Source organism: Pinus tabuliformis, chromosome 4_1, assembly GCF_031772625.1.
Source record: "Pinus tabuliformis cultivar Carrire ecotype Pingquan chromosome 4_1, CPIR1, whole genome shotgun sequence".
In the NCBI taxonomy this organism is placed as follows: domain Eukaryota; kingdom Viridiplantae; phylum Streptophyta; class Pinopsida; order Pinales; family Pinaceae; genus Pinus; species Pinus tabuliformis.
The window spans coordinates 919,476,652-919,500,371 of NC_142303.1; the positions used below are offsets into that span (position 1 = coordinate 919,476,652).

The window sequence follows — 23,720 nt, forward strand, 5'->3', positions numbered from 1 at the left end:
ACTGAAGGAATTGTTTTGTTGGCCCACTAATTTTGTTTGGTATTGAAACTTCGTTATTTACAAGAAAGAGGCAAAATTTAGAGTGTGAATTCAAGTTTCAAACTTTGTTATTTACAAGAAAGAGGCAAAATTTAAAGTGTGAATTCAAAGTTTTAAAACCTTGAAGTGAAGGAAGGTTGGCATTGAAGGCATATAGTAAGAGAGAAACCACCCTCCCCCTTCACCAGCTAAGTTGTAAGATTTGACAAGGTAATAATCAATGGAAAAACACAATAAATATAAATATACAGTTCTTTTATGATATAGAATATTAACTGAATAATTTCATTAAAACTATGTCCACCAACCAACCAAACAAGTACATAAAAACTTCAGAGGTTAGACATACACGAGAACCATAAATATGCAGCCACTATTCGAGAAAAATATATTACAATTTTTTCCTATAATGGGATTTAATGATCCCTCTGTACACAGAAGTGACAAATGGTCTCTTCTGTAGAATTACAGACAAGTGGCAATTTGTGTGTTACAAAGTTGAACCCATTATTTGCAATGTCATTCCTTCTTACCGACTTCTTATGCTTGAGATGATTCATTTTCCCTACACGTTTGTGCAGACAAATTGATCGCGCAAATTTCTATTCCTTCCAAACGCAATCAACGGAGCATATTAATAATACTAATGCAAGTGCCTCTGAAGCCACTTTCTATAACTCAACAGCAAATCTAATAGAGGCCGTATTTGAATGGAACAAATATTAAGGCCTCGAAATGGGAAATATAGAAAAACTAAACGCTGTTTATCCATGCAAGTACAATATTCCTTCCCTTTATACACATGCAGAAACAAATAGCCTATATTTGAATTATATTACATGACGAAAGGATAACTCGAATTTGAGATGTCCATCTTCCTCGTAAGTTTCCACCGGAGTAAGAAGGAAATCCTGACGATTCTCATGAATCCCGACAATACTTCGAGGAACGCTTTCCATTGTCAAACGCCGCCTTCCCTTTTTTATCTCGATTTGGTATGAATAGTGTTCCTCCAAAAAAGCTGGTCCAATACAAGTTGCATAAACTATATTTCCAAGAGGTCTCATTTTATTCTGAAGAAGAAAAATCACATCTTCACCTTTTAAGATACAGAACTGCTCCTCTGTGGCTAACGATACTGTGAACCAGGCCTCATATCTAAATTGAATCACACGAGCTCCATGCAGAGATTTGAAATGGTCTGAAAACTCTGTTGATTGACCAGAAAAGCTGCATCCTGAAACAGGACACAAGTATGGTGCATACATACATTTGGACTCATGAGCAGTCATTTGGGAATACCTAACCAACTCTCTACATCCATTATGTGCATATTTGCAACCTACTTTCATGGACTCAATCAATTTTTCAATGGCCAGACAACGGATCTTTCCAGTAGGCTTGAAACATGAAGGGCATCTACTGTCCATCATAACACAGCAGGAGGAACAGGCTATATGCCCATTTGAGCACTGAAACATCAACATGTAATAATTAATAAAAGCAAACAACAATAGGTTCAAGAGATGGCTAGCAGTAAGAAGAAATCACAGCATTAATGCTGTCCTTAACTAGGTTTATTTTCAAAAGATGCAAAGAGCCCGTTCTCAGCTGGCATACAGAAATATAGATTATCAAGGTAAGCCCTCAAGATTGAAGGCTAAGCTCGCTGCAAAAAACCAATCCATACATAAGAAAGCAGGTTTAAGAGTAAAGCCACATTAACCAATACTTGATTTCCACAAGGATGTTGAAAAATAACTAAGAAATGAATTCATTGATTTATGCCTTAATTCAAGGAATCGAATTTGTGTTTTCCTTAGTCATGTACGAGTTCCAGTGATGAGAAAGAGATCAAGAAGCAGTTTGAGTCTTGACTAGTGTGAGTTTGTGGAATTTGTGTTTTCCTTAGTCATGTACGAGTTCCAGTGAGGAGAAAGAGATCAAGAAGCAGTTTGAAACTTTGACTAGTGTGAGTTTGTGGAAGAACGAGTTAATTGTCTTCTAGTGTGAGTTACTTTGGGAACTAAGAGAATTAATGGAGTTAGCCCCCTAAATTTTAGTTAACAACTTGTGTTGACTTTTGTTTCTAGAAAACCATCAGTTCGACTTTCCAAACTTAGAACTCACTAACAATAGTCAAATCAAAGTGCTTATAAGGAGATCAAAGGCACACCTTGTATTCATAATTGAGCACGAGTTTGTGAGCTTGTGAGGGGAACGAACCAAGAAGGTTTCCTCGTGCGAATTATTGGAGGAGAATTTCCCTGGGGAAGTGCACACAAAAATAGGAGGAAATTCCTATTTTTTAGGACGTCGAATGTGCTAGGAAATAGGAGCCTATTTCCTAAGGAATGCACAAGGATTGGGCCTTAGTGTGGACTGGTTGACGGAAGCAGATAAGCATTCTTGCAGGGTTGTTTCAAGCCTAGTTCAAGGCTGAGAGATCAGTTTGTATTCTATATTGAAGCAGGGTTATTTGTAAGAGATCTGTATCTTATTCTTTTTCAATAAAATTCTCAAGCAAGGGAGGGTTTTCCCAGTTGGGTTCCCTAGAAAAATTGTTGTGTTCTATTGTGTGAATTGCACTTTTATTTCTGTTCCTATTCCACTGCTTCCAGTAAAGAAATTCTGTGATTATATGAAAAGAAAATTGTTTTCAGATTGATCATATTAGTAGACCAGAATTTCGTGGATTTTCTACAAAGGACTTGTGCATAACTAAATAATTTCTTGTCTCAATATCCTGTTCTCTTTTCTCTCTTTTTCTTTTAAAATTTTACCCATAGGAAATCCTCAAATCACATGGTAAAACTTCCCTACACACAGCACTTCACCATCAAAAACTTTGAAACATGGTTCTCCAGTACTCTTGAATGTCCTTTCAGTTTCATGTCAGACATGGATACTCCCAACCCCACGTTAAAATTTTTAAAGATGACAACTCGCATTGGAAAAAATAGGCATTAAATTGGGGGGTACATTGCATAGTTTCAAACACCCCAATAAAAAGGGGAAAGGGTTAAAAACTACTGTAAGATGTAACAGAAAAACAAAAGTATGGCCAAGAAAAGACAACTTTAAAAATTTCTAGTTCAACAATAAAGAAATGCTGTTGACATGATGAGGACGAACAATCCTGCTACAGGGAAAAATAATATATTAGGTTATTTTTCAGTTCTTGAATGCTCCCAATATGTATTATCAATTTATCATGATGTTAACAATTTTACTCCAATCATTAAGGCCTAAGAGTCTAAGACCATCATAATATATGATCAAAAGAAATATATAGTCTAGTGATTTATGTTGCCAGAGTGTAGTAGCAGGAGCATCAAAAGCATCATTTTCCAAATATCTACTATATATATATATATATATATATTATATATATATATATAATTAAAAAACATGCAGAATGCCAAATTATTGTTAAATACCATTAAATCTATGAACTATGGCATATAAAGTAGTAAAAAGGAGAAAAAATTGTTCTAATATCTATGACTCTAGCTAGCTACTATTCTCTTTGCTAATACTATTAGTCTATCTACAGCATGTAAAGTAGTGAAAAAGGAGAAACAAATATTCTAATATCTACAACTCTAGCTACTATTCCTTCCTCTTTGCACCACCAAGACTGCTACATCGGCCTCCATGTGGTGGTAGTGGAGCAAGAGCTGGATGAAACTGCCTCTTTACAATGATGGAACAACAATCACAAGTCGTGATGAACATAAACCAAATTCTCTAACCAGTTTACATTCAACCTATTTCTTTTGTCACAGTGGATGAAATTGTAGGTGCTCCAACACCTCTCTACAGAAGAAGTGTTCACCACTTGTGAAAGCACCCATGTTGCCAAAATGTTGTAGCTGTGAGGTAGCGCCACAATGCATGTTCCACCACTCCTTCATAAGCAATCTTCCAAAATCGCTTATATTAAGATCCTCATCATTAGTACCATCATTCATTCTTGGCCTCTTGTCTAGCATTTGCCTCTACCTTGATCCTCTAAAGACATCAATCGATACCATCCAATTTTGATGAGACTGCCTAATCCGAACCTCAAAATATGGTATAAAAAAACTTAACATGCCTGATCAATAATTTTGGTTTGAGTGAAAAGGTACTTTTTTGCTAAGAACATGACAAAAGAGTTCAACAATCAACAACACCAACATTCAGCTTGGTGCTCTTGATTGAATGCTGATCACATACCCTCATATGGTGATAGAATCCAATGAAAATGCCACAATCCCATCAATCCCAAAATCCTGAAAACTGTTAAGGCTGCTGAATTTTGAATGCAATATGAAATTCTACTTTCTCCATATGAAGAACTTAACATTACCATTAAGAAGCATCCAAGGAGTGCCTAGAGAGCATACTCTCTAGCTCCAATAGTGTCTCAAATTCATCTGGAACATGCTCCCAGATTTTTGGAGCAATCTCCCTAGACATTCCCACTCAGTGCGTGGTTCCAAGCAGGAGCGATCCCTAGGAAGGGTGCTCCCTAGACACTCCCACTTGAAGCGCAATTCTGTCAGGGGGAGGGGGTGTGGTGGAAATTCCCTGGGGAGCACTCCCGATAACATTGTTAGTGATTGAATCGTGATTCATGACACATCGATTGTTCATGAGTAGAATTTATGCTGGTTGAAGAATTGCATCAAAGTTGTCATGCTAATTAAGCAGCCATGACAAAGAGCATGCTGGCCCAGTTACTAGACTTAGTGCATTGAAGGTATTTGAAAGTGGAGAACACTGTGAATTCTGTTGTGGATCCACATCCCTATTCTATTTGTCTTTCTCAATGCATGTTGATTACTTGCTGAAGCATAAAATTCCAAACTTCTACATAAAATAAGGAAACCCCATTGTCAAGTCAATTTCTGTAAGTTTTGCTGCAATATTAGTTAAAGAATGAAATTCTGGTATGATATTGATGTTTCAATTAAAACTAAGTTAGAGAAGAGTTAAAACTATGGTAGAAGTATTTTGCTGAAGTCCTAAGATTTCACCACCACCAAATTTTTTGAAGCTGCTGGATTATACTATATCATAGGAGTTGGTTAATGGGTGTACTTAGGATTTTGATGAGTTACTATTGGGTGCAGTCCAGATTTTGATGACATTGTTATTGGGTGTAGTCCATGGTTGATGTGATCAAAGGTCGCCTGTGAAAATTTGAAAAAATACTGATTATGTTTTCCAAATAAATTAATATTGGATTAGTTTTACTTACAGCGTTCATTAGTGTTGGAAGACGTAAGATGAATAAGAAGGGCACATCATTTTTGTGTTACCGAGGATTCAAGTTGTTGCCAAAGTATTCATGTTGAAGTGATACGATTTCACTATGATTATGTGTGTTACCTCCCCAGATGTACCAGGTAGAACTTGCAGTGAGCCACCAAGGTCGAACCCACTTTCCCTTAGTACCCCCTTTTTGAGAGAAAATATCAATTTTTCCTCGTGAAAATTAATTATTCACTCAAAAAGGTGAATAAATCAACTTTTTATTTAGTTAAAATGTTTCCTCTTTTTTTTAAATGGAAGAGTTTCCTCTTTAGTGAAAGAGTATCCTTTTTTTTAGTTGAAGAGTTTCTTTGGAAGAGCCTGCAGGAACAAGTGGCATTAATGAGTATCCAGAGGAGATAAATATGGTGGGTAGAAAGCATACAGTAAGTTCTATGGATCATTGGATAGAAAATAAGTAGTCAAGTACAAATAATCTAATTGTTATTTATGACAGTGTTACTAGAATTTATGGAGAGAAGCCCACACCTGAACAAATCCTTGAGAAGGAACGACATTAAGAGAGTAACTTATCAAAGAAAAGGGAATAAGGATCAAAATAAATCTTATCCGCTTTGAAAAAAACAAAAACTCATTTGAATATTCCCAAACTTTCACTCCTCTAACCTCATATTTAAGCATTGATTTGGGTGGTTGGATAAATAATGCTAAAGTATTAGTCCTAGTGGCAAAATTCCTCAAGATACCCTCCCATAAACAAAAGTTGTTAAAAGCCATAGAGGGTCCTCAAAGAAAAAATAATGAAAAAACTTTTACCGAGACAAATGAAGATGCACCTATCATATTGCAGAGCATAGACCTGGATAAGGGGAATGAAAAGCATCAACCTTTCTTCATCTCTTTGCTAGTAAATGATTAACTTTTACATAATTGCATGCCAGACTCAGTTGCCTCCTTAAATGTTATGACTAAGAAGGTCATGGCGCAATTGAATTTAAGGATATCAAGACCTTACCATAACATTTGTGATATGGACTCAAAGAAAATTGAAGTATATGGATTAATAAAGGATTTTCAAGTGCACCTTGCAATATACCCAGATATTTTGATTTTAAAGGACATCGTAATCATCGATGTGCCAGATGCATGGGGTATGCTTTTGTCTAGAAAATGGGCTGCCAATTTGGACGGTAATATCCAAATGGATCTATCATATGTTACCATCCCAATGATTGATAACACTTTTGTCAGACTCAACAAAGAGCTGGAAAAGAAATGTCGTGTTGAAAATCCCAAGAAACCAAAGAATGAATTGATCTATGAAACAAAGGAGCTTAGGAGCTATGTTATTTCATCCAACTTTGCAGCACCTACAAAAGATGAAGAAAAGAATGATAAGTCGAGCATATGAAATTTGACTAGGCCCATTCAAAGTCAGGTAAGGGTGCTAGTATGGATCTATCATATGCTACCATCCCAATGATTGATAACACTTTTGTCAGACTCAACAGAAAGATGGAAAAAAATGTCATGTTGAAAATGCCAAGAAACCAAAGAATGAATTGATCTATGAAACGGAGGAGCTTGGGAGCAATACTATTTTATACAACTTTTTAGCACCTATAAAAGATAAAGAAGAAAAGAATGATGAAGTCCAGCATATGAACATTGACAGAGCCCATACAAAGTCAGGTAAGGGCACTGGGATTGTCATCAGTTCCCCTTCGGGGCAAGCCTTCAACTTTGATTGCAGGATAGAGTTTGAAGCAACTAATAATGTAGCAGAATATGAAGTGCTCTTAATTAGGATTAGAGATTGTTAAAGACATGGGGCTCAAATTATTGAATTTAAAGGCAACTTTGATTTAGCAATCCTTCAAGTAAAAGATAAATTTGCATGCAAAAGTGAAAGGTTAAGGAGGTACAGAAATAGGATGTCATGGAATATTTTGATGCATTATATTTGATAGCAATTCCCAAGGAAATGAACAACAGAGCAGATGAGTTGGAAGTGGCAGCTTCAACGTTTCAACCTACAAAGGAAACTTGAGGTGTGGATTGGGCAGCGACGACGTTTAATGCCCAAGGGGCATCCTTTGTAAAATATTTTTAACCTTTTTCCCTTGTATTTTATTCAGTTTTTTTCTTTTTTCAACATTTTCTTCCGTGTATTTTATTTCTTATATTGCAACCGATAGGATACTGATAGTTTTACTTTTATATAATGCATGTACTACTAATATTCTGTTAATTTTAAGCAACAATGGTATGTTCTATGCTTTAGAGCAATTTTATTTCAATTTCTTTATTAGCCCAATATCAATATCCAGATTAGCAATTACCAATGTGGAAAAAGTCGAAGTCGGGATTAATTCGGCAAGGGTCCAAAAGTTGAAAAACTCCTTAAAGTCTGGAGTTTTTTGAAAAAGTCGGCAAAATTAAAAAAACACAAAATTATTCATTTTTTTTAACATCTAGAGTATCCACAACATCAAATAAATGCATTTCCACATAAACATGTAAAGAAAGCTAATATATAATATGTATATGAAGTCTAGTGCTACATCACATATCAAAATAGTGAATCAACTCCTGAATCTTGAGTCCTGTCTGAGTCTCAACTCTCAAGAGTCAAAATATCAACAAAAAATATAATAAATGTATATCATGAGTCATCTAAAAGTCATAAAGTAATCAGTCACTGAGATCCTCTTCCCCTTTTACGGGAATAGGGAATGGCTTTGCCTTTTCCTCTAGAGGAAGAAGACCCTACCCCTGGGGATACAAATGGACTCAATCGTCCTCTAGAAGCTGATGGAAGAGGTGGCCTCTGTCCTATGCTGCTGCTGCCCATCCTAGATGGTGTCACCTCCTCTAAATGTTTTGGGCACAAGAGAAACTCCAGGGTGGTGGTTTTGAGGCCACTGACACGCATCCTAGTGGGAAGAACTGAGGTCATCTGTCATCCACTCTTCAAGTATGAAGATCTAGTGGGAAGACATGAACGGGCATTTAGAATTTGCCATCCAACACCACAAATTTACACTTGGCAGCATGCCAGCAGAATTATGAAGGAACAACAGACTAAAGAAGAGATGAGGAACCCTTCTGATTCTCACCAGACAACCCAAAAAATATTCCAGGATATCAGAATGTCTTCAAGGTGCCTATAGATTCCCAGTGGATGGTAAAGTATGTCCTCATGGGATTCTTGGCGTAACAAACAACAACCTAAAGACTCTGCATCAGGATTGCCATCAATGAATGCTTCCATTCTCTGAAGGATACCTGCCAACTTCGGCAACACATGTGAGCTTCCTGAAGAAAAAGTTGATAGCAGAAGCATGCTCTGGAGACAAATAATTACCTGAACTACCTGCTCCAAGAGATAAGGACCAACTGATGTGGAAGATGGAATGAGGGCTTTGCAACAGTTCAAAGCAACCAATCAAGCGACACATTCCCTATGTTTGTTGGACGAAAATGCTGCCAACTCAGTTAAGCATTCTAATATTTCTTTTAGTTGTTTGATTTGGGATAGCCTTAAACTTTGCTTACGAAAACATATATATAGGATTCAGTTTGATGATTAGTTTTCTAGTTTAAAGATTATAGTGGGCTCTATGGGTATGCCCAGTAGTCCTTTCAAAGATTTGAAAATTTTGTTATTTTATTCTGCTCTGTAATCAGTAAATATCAAATCCTAAAACTGAATCTATGATATGATCAAGCATGGTAAGGCAGAGTCTAGCTAGTATGGACAAGGATTGAGACTGATGTTGTCAAGCAAAGCTTTTTTTGGCTTTATCATCAAACAATGAAACTTTAATTTTGAGGCAGTGAAGCCAGAGTGTGACAATGCACACTGCTATATTAAAAAGTCTTTAATTTACCAAAACAAATAAGGACAAAATATCTGGAAATCCTCCAACCCATCAGGAATGCCCCTGACAAAGTCACAAAATTTATTTCATGCCTCAACATTCCCCTACCACACTGGTGGATCATGCTAACATCCAAACACCTTAAAATTGTAAGAAAACACTCTGTCGGCTTAAAATTGTAGGAAAAACACTGTCGGCAAAAAACACTTTTACCGATTTTTTGAGGTGGCTTCTATCCTATCTGCGGCCTGGGAGAGAGGCCGACTTTTTGGGCCGACTCCCGATTAAATCGAGAGTATAACGATTAAATCACGATTTTTTCCTTCCTGAAAAAGTCGCCAAAAAGTAGGGGATTAAATCGTTTAGTTGAAAAAATCGCATTTTTAAGATTAAATCGCGATTTTTTGCAGACTTTTTCCACATTGGCAATTACATCAACATGATAGTAAAATACAGATAGAACATAAACATAAACAGGGACACAAGATGTGGCACCAGCCAGGGACAAACCCCAATGTGCGGAAACCCTTGATCAATTATTCTTATAGTCTTCAATAATTCAGCAGAGAGATAGTACAATTTACAAATCTGATCATTTATAATAGCAGCAAAAGAGCCCTAACCAAAAAAGTCAACGCTGGTCAACAGGGCAGATTTGACCCTCAACAAATTGGTCAACTTCAGTCAACTTCAGCCTCCAAACAGCAAGACAAATCAGCCCTCAAAACAGTCTGAAATCAGCCCAGTCAAAATTTGGTCAAACAGTCAACCTGGGTCAGCCCTAGCTGCAGTCAACGCTGGTCAAAGTCAACATTTAGCCTCAATTTCCGTGCCCAAAAATGTGGCCTGCCCAAACAGAAATCTCCCTCACAAAACCGAAGTCAAACAGGGTCAACGCTGGTCAAAGTCAGCCTCCTGAAATTTCGGCATCCTGAAATTTCGCACGTGGAGAGAGAGAGGCCAAAAAACCCGTACCCAACCAATTAGAGAGAAACAAATGGATGTGAGTGATGTCCAAATGAGGATGAGGCATCATGTATTTATAGGCTAACATGGAGGATGAATAGGCGTGATTGTTGGGCTTCTGAGCCTACATGAGTTTGCTGGCCGACCTTGACAATTTGTCCATAACATAAATAAATTCATATCTTCATTTGTACATGTCAGAATCGGATGATCTTTAGATCAATCCTACACCTCTTGGAGAGAGGAATCCAAGAAAACTATGAGCTGTCAGAAATAAGATGACCCATGTGGAGTTTGGCCCTAGTTGTCAATTTTAACACTCCCTCTCAACTAGGGATAACTCCATCTACCAATCTGTACTATCTCTGCCATCAATGCACTGCTCTGCTCTGCTGAACTATAAAGAAGAAGTGATCGAGAATGTATCATACCATTCTCTACTGACCTGAAGTCAATCCCTATCAAAAGAGAGTGTCTCATACCACTCTTACTGACCCGAAGTTAGTCTCAATCAAAAGAGTGTCTCATACCACTCTCATTGACCCGAAGTCACAGAGCGGTCAGCAACACCCTTGTGAAGCATGGAGGAGCAATGATCTGGAAAAATATGAAATAGATCCATCCTCCCTCTATCCATGACCCGCCTATTGATGAAAATTGCTCGACGAACAGGAGAGGAGAGGGACATTAAGTGACTCAACTAACAGGAGAGGAACGAAAAAAGTGAGTACGGTAGTACACGATGCGTCCATCGGTAGTACTATGGTCCCGATCCTCATTTCCCTACTCATTGGCCAGATGAGAGGTACTTCCCATGAGTCCCAGACTGCATGGGTAGAATGTCTCAGCCAATGTTGCACGAAGCGGGAGCGAAGCGGAAGCGCGGAGCGCAGAAGCGTCATTTTCCAAAAATCTAGGAAGCGAAGCGTCCGCGGAAGCGTCTGCTATATATATATATATTTTTATATTTTTTTGCATTTATACTCAAAACAAACATCCCAAATACCAAATTAATTGTAGAAGACATGAAAACATGCATATTTTTGCATAAATCAAGATAGATATGGCATCCATGATTCCATTGTAGTTACTTACTAGTACAACAATCATCTATATTCTAGCTATTACAAACATACATCAAATTTTTAAGCATATTATAAAACATAAAACATTTAAGCATATTATAAAACATAAAACATAGAGCATATTATGATTTATCTAGCAAGTGAGCAACTGTCAACATTTGTCATGTCCAAAATTCAAATAATAATGTTTACAAAATATGTCACTTGGTCACCGCCAAGCCAAAAAGGTTCAAAATTCAAATTCACAAGTCTACAAGTCTAATGAGTAATCTATGACAAAAAGAAGTAGATTGTGAATATATCTACTAATCTCTCCTCCTTCCACCACGAATAGAACGTGATGGCGGGCCTCCACGTGGTGGCAATGAAGAAGATGGTCCCTGTGTAAGTCGTGGCACTGGAACTGATGAAGAAGAACCCCCTGCTGTTGGTGTTGAACCATGGAACCTAGCAACCAAGGGACCAGATGGGGGTGGGGGTGGTGGCATATCAACACGGTCATCATCATCCTAGAATCGCTCAAAAAATTCATGCAAAAAAAAAAAACACTAGTTAACAAAAAAATTAAAAACATGAATTAGAGAAATGCTTTATAAGGGAAAATTGGAAAATTCATACCACAATGGACATACCTGGATAAGAGCATCCTCTAATTGCTCTAGTCGCAACACTCCATCCTCCAAATTGGGCTCCTCTGGATTCTTGTCCCAAGTCAACAAGTCTTTATTAGACTTTGCATCTTCACAGTAATGGGACAACAATCGCAAGTTGTAATGAACATAAACCAAGCTCTCTGCCCGGTCTAAATTCAACCTGTTCCTTTTAACACTGTGGATGAAAGAATAAGAGCTCCAACACCTCTCTGCAGAAGAAGTGTTTACCACCTGTGATAGCACCCGCAATGCCAAACTCTGTAGAAGTGGAGTAGCCCCTCCATGCATGTTCCACCACTCAAGAGCAGAAAAATGCTCTCGATCTTGAATTGCATGCATGCTCCCAAATGGACCAGTGTTGAGCGTATAGTTGCTCACCTGTCTCCGTACCAATGCAGCCTCCTCATTATCAGGGATTAATCTACTCAATGCAGCCATATATTTTTCGTGAACCTCTCTATCTTGGTGTGGTTTTTTCCTGCTTCCCCCCCCAGGTGCTGGTGTTGAAAGCCATGATGGATGATAGTATTTAGGTGTCAAAACATATGCTAATGCATGCAATGGAATATTTAGCATTTCCCATCGGTTTTGCACCTCTACACGAATATAATTGTACAAGGTGGTATCTCTAGGCTCAACAATGTCTTTAATCTGCCCCAACATGCTATCCATTTGCTCATACACCTCCCCAATTACTGGTCGATCTGAATCTGCAAACTTGATCATGTAATAAATTGGTTTGGTGAATTGCAAAACATATTTAACCTGTGACCAAAAGTAACTGTCAAGAACAGTGTCCTTGACTACATTAGCACCATCTATGTCAGTGTTAATTTCATCCCATGTTTCAGCACACACCAGATTAGTTAAAGCTTGTCTCACCCTCACTAGCCGCCTAAAGGTGAGGTAATAACTAGCAAATCTTGTCTTTGCAATTTTAAGCAATTGCAACTTGGAGTAAGTGCCATAGAAGTAGTTTACCCTTGTATGCCCTGTGATGAATTTAATGAGCTGCTTCCCTTTCTTGTAAACCTCAGCAATCCACCCACAATCTTTGTGTTTCACAATATCATGCATCAAAAGGTTCAATGTGTGAACCAGGCACCCAGACCAAAAGATGTGTGGATGAGTACGCTCAATAATTTTTCCTGCTGCCTTACAATTTGCTGCATTATCTGTGATCACTTGAACCACATTATTCGGACCAACATCTTTGATTGATTTCAATAGGAGATCTGCAATGTTTTGTGCAGTTGCACTGATGGAGGAGGAGTCATGACATGCAATAAATACTGCACCACTAGAAGAAACACCAAGAACATTTATCAAATGTTGGTTTCTAATATTTGTCCACCCATCTGATACAATGGATACCCCAGAATCCACCCACTCATGTGTAAAACGTGTCAAAGCTCTTTGAACCTTAGCTTTTTCTCTTTCTAATAACACTGTTCTAGCTTTCTCATAGTTGGGGGCCTTGTATCCTTTTGGGGCTTCATTGATGGCCTTTACCATGTCATGCCAATAGGGAGAGCGAAGCACATTGAATGGTACACCGCAAGCACAAAGAAAACGGACTATCTTTCCATCCACATCATCCCTCCCAGAAACATTAAGGAAATCCCCTATTGTTTTTCTACCTCCAGAGGTTGCAGAAGTACCATGAGGAGATGGGCAACTACCAAATTTAGAGGTTGCACTTGATTCAGAATGAGTTTTTTGTTTCTTGTTTTTTCGTTGTGCAGCCATCTCTATTTGGATGTATTTTCTTCTTTCTTCAGTTGAAATGTTTGGGCAAATTTGTACCCCCACAGAACCCTTTTTTTCATCACTGTCTAGCACCCCACAAAGATGCCTCCTCAGACGGGTATATGAACCCGTATATGGTTTTCCTCCATGACAACCATGAGGGCACACAAATTTGTAAGATCCACCACCCTTTCCCCCATCAAGTTTGGTCACATAGTTCCACAAGGGTGTTGATGTACCTTTCCCATCTTGTGCTTCAGTGTCCCCTTCAAGTTCATCCCCTTCCTCTTCAAACCCTTCCTCCTCATCATACATTGGGTCACTACTATTAGGACCAAGTTCATCCCCTTCCTCTTCCCCTCTATTCCTCACCCTTGCCATCATTAAAACCAAGAGTGGAATGATACATAGAAGCCAAAAGAACACCATCTTGGAATATGGATATAGGTGGTGGACAACCTGTAAATAAAGGAGCAAGTAGAAACAATGGGAAAGAGTAGGAGAGGGAGGAGAAAAATACAATTTTTTTTTCAAAAAAACAAGGGAGTTTGGGGTTTGAACTTACCTCTTTAGCTCTTGTAGATGAAGTCCTCCAAGCTCTTGCTCCAAGCTCCTCCTCCTTCTCCTAGCTCCTCCTTCTTCACTCCTCCAAGCTCTCCTCTCTTCTCCTCTCCTTTCCTCTCTTCTCTTCTCCTCTCCTCTCTTCTCTTCTCCAACTCTCATAAACTCAAAGTGAGAAAATGAGAAGAGAATGGGGGCTTTATTCTTTTCTAAACTCACCCTAACCTCACCCTAACCCAACCCCTCAATGCAAACTCAAGTTAACTTTTAAAAAAAATTAAAAAAAATTCAAGTTACATTGCTGCCCGCGCGGAAATTTCCGGAAGCGCGGATCCGAAGCTCGTGAAGCGTGCGCTTCCGGGCCCGAAGCGTGGCGCTTCCGGGCCCGAAGCGCCCTCCGAAGCGCGGATCCGGGGCAACGCAACCCATATTCCAGGAATCGTTTCAAAAAACCGGAATCGCGCTTCATGAATTTTGGAATCGCGCTTCGCCAGGAGGTTCCGGAACGCTTCCGTACGGGACGCGATTCCGGCCTAGGATCCGGGGGGGGGCGATTCCTGCAACGTTGGTCTCAGCAGAAGAAGGATGAACCACTCATCCTGCCTACATGTCGTCAAGGGGTATCACAGGGGAACGCTGAACCACTCACCCTGTACACATCAAACCATTAGGGGAAGGCTAAACCACTCACCCTTTGGTTTCTCACCTACTCCAAGAAGTACCCCAAGCCCCCCGGAGCTCACAGAGCTTCAATGTCCATCTCACACAGGACCCTCATAAGAGGGTCTCTCCACGACTCCAAGTCGTTCTCGGAAGGCCAAGAATTTGACCTGCCCCAGGGGCTTTGTCAGAATATCTACAACCTGCTCATCAGTCTCAATGTGATGAAGCCTTATTGCTCCTCGTTGTACCATATCCCATATAAAGTAGTACATGATATCTATATGCTTGGAGCGATCATGAAACACGGGATTCTCTGATAATCGGATCCCACTTTGGTTGTCGTAGAGGATCACGGTGGTATCCATCACATGTCCAAACAACTCACTGAAGAGCTTCCTCAACCAGACAGCTTCACAGGAGGCCATACTAGCAGCTATGTATTCAGCCTCGGCAATGCTCAAGGCAACCGATTTCTGCTTCCTACTCATCCAGGATATCAAAGCAGAACCCAAAGAAAAACAACATCCAGAAGTGCTCTTGCGATCCACCACACTGCCAGCCCAATCAGCATCAGAATAACCATGCAGCCTCACATTTCCGGCAATGTATCTCAGTCCATGAGTGATTGTGCCCCGAAGATATCTCAAAATATTCATAGCAGCAATCCAATGTACATGATGAGGCTCAACCATGTATTGGCTCAATGTGTTAACTGCAAAACATACGTATGGACTGGAGTTTACCAAGAACATCAGTGCTCCTATGAGTTGACGATACTCAGAAGCATTTCCCAATTCAGGTCCAGCAGCACTACCACATAACTTCTTAAAGTTAAGTTCCATCAGGGTAGTCACGGGCTTGCAATACACCATCCCAAATCTTTCCAATATCTTCACAACATACTTTCCTTGAGATAGGAAAATTTCACCTGGCTTTTGCCAGATCTCCAACCCTAGGAAATAATGCATTGGTCTTAGGTTCTTCATCTTAAATTCAGAGGCCAACTCCCTCTTACATTTGTGAATGAGAGCGTCTACACCTGTCAGAGAGAGATCGTCCATATAAAGTACCAGAATGAGAGGTTTATAATTTTCAACCTTAAAAGCAAAGGTTCGAATCAACTTCACTTCTAGTGAATCCCAGCTTCATCGGATAGCTATCGATCCTCTCATACCAAGCCCGGGGTGCTTGCTTCAATCCATAGAGAGCTTTCTTCAACTTGCATACATGAGATTCCCGATCATGAACTGCAAACCCCTTGGGTTGTTCCACATAGACTTCCTCTTTGATCGAACCATGCATGAAAGCGGTATTGACATCCATCTGATGTAGGTTCCATCCTTGCGAGGCAGCAAGGGCTATGATCGAGCAGATGGTGGTGTATCGAGCAACAGGTGTAAATATCTCATCGTAATCTACACCTTCATTTTGAGAGAAGCCTCGAGCAACAAAGAGAGCCTTGAACTTTTCTGCACTTCCATCAGCTCCATGCTTGATTTTGTATTCAGCTAAATGCTTGATTTTGTAGAGCCACTTGGAGGTGTCAACCGATTTGTCTTAGGGTCTAGGGACCACATCCCAGACATCATTCTTCATAATTGACTCGTATTCTTTATTCATAACATCCTTCCATACTTGTTGCTTCACAAATTCTTCGAATGATGAAGGCTCATTTTGAATGATAATGCTCATGGCGGTCAAATATCCTTAATTCATGTTCGGCTTCTTGCTTTCACGGAAAGTCCCCCTTGGTGCAATGTTTCTCTCGGCATCTTCAGGAGTCTCCCTAAGCCATGAGGGTCTCCTCTTGGAGGAGGAAGGCTCATGAGGAGGAGGATCAATAGGATCAATAGGTTCATCAATATCAGGCATCCGTTTCGTCCTCTTTTCCACCCTGGTTTCCTGTGTTAGCTTCTTTGTCCTTCCTTAGGATGGGAAGATGGTTGATCTTCCTAAGGGCCATATCTTCGTCGAAGGTGACATCATGAATTATCTCAACTTCCTTTTTACCAGCCACATAAATTCTATATCCCTTAGAATTTTCACTATAGCCCACAAAGATTCCTTTCTTCCCAAATGCACCCAATTTGCTTCTTTTCTCTTTTGGCACATGAAAATATACGTGGCTTCCAAAAATTCCAAAATGAGAGACATCAGATTTCTTACCAGTGAACATTTCTTCGGGAGTCTTGGAGTCCAATGCTTGATGAGGGCATCAGTTTTGATCATACACGACGGTATTTGCTGCTTCAGCCCATGGAAACTTCAGAAGGCCTTGATCATGAAGCATGGCGCGAACATCTTCTACAATAGAGTGATTCTTCCTTTCAGCCACACCATTCTGCTCGGGCATGTATGGCATTGTGGTCTCCCTCTTAATGCCAGCTTCTATGCAATAATCTTGGAATTCAATGGATTCATACTCGGTCCCATTATCAATTCTCAATCTTTCGATTTCTTCTCGAATTGGTTTTCGATCAAGGCTTTGAAGTGTCGAAACCAGGTGAACACTTCATCCTTCTTCTTCAAGAAGTTAATCCAAGTCTTGCAAGAATAATCATCCATAAAGGTGAGATAATATAAGTATCCTCCCAAAGAGTTTACGGGCATCATACCAAATATGTCGGAGTGGATCAATTGCAATATGTTTGTGGTCTTTCTATTAATTGAGGGGAATGGTCCCCTTGTAAGTTTTCCTTCAGCACATCCCAGACATACACCTTCATGCTCTACTTTGAACTCGAACATACCTGTCACCATCTGTCTCACATCGGGTAGGGCCTTATAATGAAGATGGGCAAACCTCGAGTGCCATAGTTCAAATTGTAGAGATGTGTCGCAAGACATGGCTCCCAATGGACTTCCTCCAACTTGATATAAAGTGTCAACCCTAAACCCAAGAGTAAAAGCATCTTTAAAATTTCTTTTCCAAACACGTACCTTTCCATCGATAAAATCCACCTTGAATCCTTTGTCTTCCTTTGCCGAAATGGACATTAGGTTCTTCTTGAGATCGAGTACATATAGTACTTCTTGCAAATGAATAGTGTTACCTTGATTCAATTGAAGGGTAACATTCCCTACTCCATTCACGAGAGGGGTGGCATCGTCTCCAAGGATGATCTCCAAGTTTGTCTCCTTTTCTATGAGATTAGAGAGGGCTTCCTTGTATCCGGTGAAGTGCCTTAAGGCACCACTATCAATCAGCCAATTTCCCAAAGCGTCTGGAGGAGGGGCAGTGGAGAGGGTCGATATAAGATAGTACTCATTTTGCTTATTGTTAACAACATTGGATTCTTCATACCTGCAGTTCCTCGATTTCTTGGAGGGTCGACCATTTCCTTGATGTCCCGCATTCCTTTTTCCCATGCCATTGGACCTGCCATTCCTTCGATCGTTGTTGTTGATGTTGCCCCTGGAATGATTGTGATCATCATCATGCGATGTGTCCCTTCTATTTGGAAACTCCCTTGCATATTGGCCAAACTTATTGCAAACAAAGCATCTTCCTTTCCTTCCATTTTTGAATCCTAGTCTTCCTTGACTTTGCTTCTTTGAACTTGCATTGTTCTTCCTCTTGGCATGAGCGGAGAATGCAATGGGGTTACTTCTATTAGAAGACATTTCTTGCTCCACCATTCTTGTTTCTTCTTGAATGCATCTCGACATCAATTCTTCAAACCATGGAATTCAATAATTGTTGAGTATGGTGGTTCTAAATACATACCACTCAGGTGGGAGTTCCAAGGGTGGTGAGAGTAAGTTCCTTGTCAGGAATGACTTCTCCAATCGAGAGTAGATCATTCTTGATCTCAGTAATCCTCAAGAAATAGTATTGAATGTCCTCGTCCTTGCCCTTCTTAATATCCTTCAACTTATTCTTGAGATTTAGAATTTGATTAGCATTACTAACCTTGAACATTCAAACCAACCTGTCGTAGATCTCCTTGGAGGTCTTCAATTCGGAAATATAGGCCACTAGATACTTGTCAATGGAATCCCTGATAATCTTCTTCACTTTGACTTCAGCTCTATTGTACTTGGTCCTCACAGCAGCCAGTGCATTTGAAGGAGGTTCAAGGATTTTACCCTGCACATAATCCATCATTTCTTTTTCTTCCAAGGTCAAATCAAGAGACATCTTCCATCAATAATAGTCAGATTTATCATTGAGCTTGTCTTCAATCGGGAAGTAAGATGAGGAACCCATTGAATCTTTTGTCCTTGTCCAATTGTCTTTGGTGATTGCTCTTTCACTCTTGCTTGGGCTGTCTTCACCTCACCTCTATTACCATGTTAATTTTAGGCAACAATGGTATGTTCTATGCTTTAGAGCAATTTTACTTCAATTTCTTTATTAGCCCAATATCAATATCCAGATTAGCAATCACATCAACATGATAGTAAAATGAAAAACATAAACAATAGAAGACAAGCCAAGACAAGAGGACAGAAGACGTGGCACCAGCCAGGGACAAACCCTAATGTGGGGAAACCCTTGATCAATTCTTCTTATAGTCTTCAATAGTTCAGCAAAGAGAGATAGTACAATTTACAAATCTGATAATTTATAACAGCAGCAAAAGAGCCCTAACCAAAAAAGTCAATGTTGGTCAGGCAGAGTTGACCCTCAACTTCAGTCAACTTCGGCCTCCAAACAGCAAGATGAATCAGCCCTCAAAACAGTCCAAAATCAGCCCAGTCAAAATTTGATCAAACAGTCAACCTGCGGTCAGCCCTAGTTGCAGTCAACACTGGTCAAAGTCAATGTTTAGCCTTGATTTTTGTGTCCAAAAACGCTGCATACCCAAACAAAAGTCTCCCTCACAAAACCGAAGTCAAACAGGGTCAACGCTGGTCAAAGTCAGCCTCCTGAAATTTCGACGTCCTGAAATTTTGACCTCCTGAAATTTCGCACGTGTGGAGAGAGGGGCCCAGAAATCCGTACCCAACCAATGAGAGAGAGAAATATGGATGTGAGTGATGTCCAAATGAGGATGAGGCATCATTTATTTATAGCCTAACGCGGAAGATGAATAGACGTGACTGTTGGGATTTTGAGACTACATGAGTTTGTTGGCCGACCTTGACAGTCTGTCCATAACATAAAAAAAAAATCATATCTTCATTTGCACATGTCAGAATCGGATGATCTTTAGATCAATCCTACACCTCTCGGAGAGAGGAATCCAAGAAAAATATCAACTGTCATAAATAAGATGACCCATGTGGAGTTTGGCCCTAGTTTCCAATTTTAACATATTCCTTTGGGCGAGACATTTGTGATTTTACATATTAAAGATTTTGGAGTTCTTGTATGCTTTCCTTTACTAAAGATTTAGCACACGTCCCCATATGGAGCCAAATAAAACAGCTACCAAACAATGAAAAACAAGAGAGAAGACAACACAAAATGTAGGTTGCTAGCTAGGAAAACCCAGAAGAATTCTTTTCTTCTTATAAAATGTTCAAATGACGAATTCCAAGACCTATGACCCTTGACAAAGACCCCTCAAAGACCAAGTCAAACTTCTTTGATCAACTCTTCTTCCACCAAGTCAACGCTAGTCAAACTCTTTTTTGATTGCACAATTTTGACCCTTCCAACAAATTTTGACTTCTTCAGTAAGGCTGCAACCTTTTCAGCCCTCCTGCAATATGTGATTTTCGCACGTGTGAGATATGTAGGGCAGAATAAAGTCCCTTTTTCACCTTCGCTTAGTTTCTTCTTTTCCTATTGAATGCTCGACTTCCAAAATAGATCCTCTTGGCACCTTAATTCAGCTTCTTGTGATGAATATGATTCAATCTTGTCACAGCAGAGAGGATGCCCTAATTACAGTCCACATGTGTGAGAGATTAGCCCAATAAACAATGCTTTTATTCCTTGTTTCTTCTCCTTTTATTCTCCTTTTCTTCATTGGTTATTTAGACTTCCTTTTCTTAATGATTGAACTTCACATTGATGCCTTCTTCAAATGAAGTTGAGCTCCTATATATAGGCTTCTTGTCATTGTTTGTAGACTGACTTGTCCCTCCTAGAAGGCCGACTTGCATGTTGACAAGGTCTTGGAGGGTCTTTTATGACACTTTTGCCTTACATAAAATTTCTTTGACTTGATACATGATGCCTAAATGGGTCTTATACATATTACAATGACTGAATTGACTTCTTTGACTCAATGACAAAACCTAGAAGCACTCAATGGGTGCTTGACCTACAAATAAAATAACCTTGAGCATGAAACCTGTGCTTCATAATAATATTAATAAAATTTATTTTTCTCTTTTCATTAAATACATAAGATCATGATTATATTAGACATTATGAAGATCGAACCCAGTTACACTTTTCAACACTCCCTCTTAACTAGGGAGGTATTCATAATCTAAACAAGGTACTTCGACATTGTCATATTGAAGAATTCTCATAAGAAGAGTAAGATTGGTATGCCATCTCTTAAGCTATTATTTCAGCTTATCTCATTGCATCTCATCATATCAACCACCATTGCCATATAGCAAGGCCTTGACTAACAGCTCTATCTCTCCATAAGAATATAGCACAATGTTGGGGAGACAATGACTAATAGACACCTTCATCATTGTCTCTCAAGCCACATACCCCATCTGGATGTTCACAAGGTATGTCCTTCTAGGATCATTCCCATCTTGGATTAACACATCCTCATGGAATTTCTTCATCGACCACTCTTACCTCTTGAATGCCCTACCTCATCCTCAAAGAATATCAGAATCAATCTCAGATGCTTACCCAATCCTCCATTCTAACTTCATAACATGAAGACAAGAATGATGTGTCTACCTCTCCCTCTTAACAAGGGAGGATCTGCTCATTCCTGTAAAAGGTATATATAACCAAGCTCCCTTTTAACAAGGGACTTGCCCAAGCTCCCTCTTAATAAGGGGCTTGTTACCAATAGTAGCTCTCTTCGGTGCAGATCACGGTACTATCAGCTACATGTAGGGCTCCTCCTTTCGGCATCATATCATGAACTTCAACTTCTTCATCATGGAGCCTTCTTCTTGTAGGGCATCGACCATCTTCATCATCACTTCCCTTCAACAAAACATCGTATTGAACCAATAGTCATGCCATCCTTCTCTTCATCAGAAAGTGATCTTCTAGTCCAGATTTGGCTATCCTTCATACAACTACCTCTTCCAAGTCATGTTTCTTTCAGGATCTTCCATCCAATCTTATGAATACTAATTGTAGGTGACTTGTACAACCTTCTTTTGGTAGCCCTATTTTAAACATATTAACTTCTATTTCTGCTATCCTTTCATGTTTCTATGATGATGTCATGCATCCTATCATACTTGTGATGCTTTCTACTTTTACTTGCTAACTTCAATGTTCTTTGGTAACACAGGCTTCATTTCTCTTTTTTCTCTTTTTGTTGTCCTTCTTAAGTTTAGGACAATTCCTTTTGAAATGCCCATACTCATTACATTCACAGCATTGGATCTTTAACATGTCGATTTTCTTTTGAAACTTCTTTCAAGGCTCAAACTTCCCAAATTTCCCTTTCTTCCTTGTTGATGTTGCATATGCTTGTGTTTGTTCAGTTGATCCAACATCATTCTTTGCTTTTAACCTAGATTCTTAATTTTTGCATAATGACCACAAATCGTTGAATGGAGTGGTTTCCTTTTTCCCATAGATACTTGACACAAAGTTGTCCCATTCATCAGGTAATGCATTCAACACAATGGTGGTCATCTCTCGATCAAACATAACTTCTCCAAGTTCTTGTAGTTGGTTCCTAATTTCAGATACCTTCATGAAGTACGAAGCTATCCCTTCTTCCCTTGAGATTTCCATCATATATAGTTCAATTCTCAAAAATATGATTTCACCTACAATGCTCACAGAAAACAACAACACCAATTTGTCATAGATTTCCTTTGTTGTCTTCAACTTTGCAACATAAGGGATGAGAGAATCCTTGATTGACTCTATGAGGATCCTTTGTGCCCTTATTTCTCCTTTCATGTACTTTAACAATGCTTGAGCTTTCTCTTGAGATGGTTTGGTGATGGAGCCCTTTACATATTCAATAACCTCATTCTCCATAAGAATTAAATCAATTTTCTTCTTCCATGCAAGGTAGTTCAAGGCCCCAACCAATTTATTGTTCTCCTTGCAAAATGAAGTCATTTGGTTTGTAGATTGAGACATAAAAATATAGAATACTTACTTGTCAAGTGAAGTTGCTCCTTGATGATGATGTCTTCAACTTGATGCCTCTTTTTATGGTGTTGACTTCCACTATTCTAATGGAAGATGCCTCTTTGATGATGATTGCTCCTTTGAAGATGATTGCTTGTAGATGCCTTCTTTGACAATATATGTTTTCTTGATGACAATATTTCTTCTTCAATATGGTGAGGGATGATCTTCTTCTTCCAAGAGAGAGATTACCTTTATTCCTTTGGTATTGGAGTGCTCTTTCTTGCTTTCTTTGGATGCAGTATACAATGTGAATGCTTCAAGTGTAGGGTCCTTGAGGTCGTCTTCTTCTACCACAGGGTGAGATGATGTGTCCTTGTGATTAGTAATCATCCCTAATGCTCTCGATGATTTGATGTCATTGATGCTTCTTAGTTCTCCTTATGCTCGGCTCTAGTGTATCCTTCTTCAATTGGATGACCTTCTTCAAGTTGCCTTTCCTTGTAATAGTCACCTTAGCTCTAATACCATGTTGAGAAATCTAGGGGTAGCTTAATTAGGTTATTTCTCTTACTTTGATAATTGCTTGTGATGTTCTTTTTCTTTAGCTTGAGGTACTTGTTATTAACTTCTTTCACTTGATTATTATTGTGTTCTCTAT

The 23,720-nt window shown here is 39.2% G+C and overlaps 1 protein-coding gene across 1 annotated transcript in view; it reads right to left on the reverse strand.

Annotated features, from left to right (window-relative positions):
* Nucleotides 1-303: 303 nt before the first annotated feature.
* The window catches only part of LOC149179156 (putative E3 ubiquitin-protein ligase SINA-like 6), a 79,725-nt gene continuing 56,308 nt past the window's right edge, over nt 304-23,720 (reverse strand). Inside the window, exon 2 of the mRNA XM_089420544.1 lies at nt 304-1,511. Within this exon, the coding sequence (XP_089276670.1) occupies nt 870-1,511 (642 nt within the window). The 3' untranslated portion in view covers nt 304-869. The remainder of the gene's footprint in view (nt 1,512-23,720) is intronic.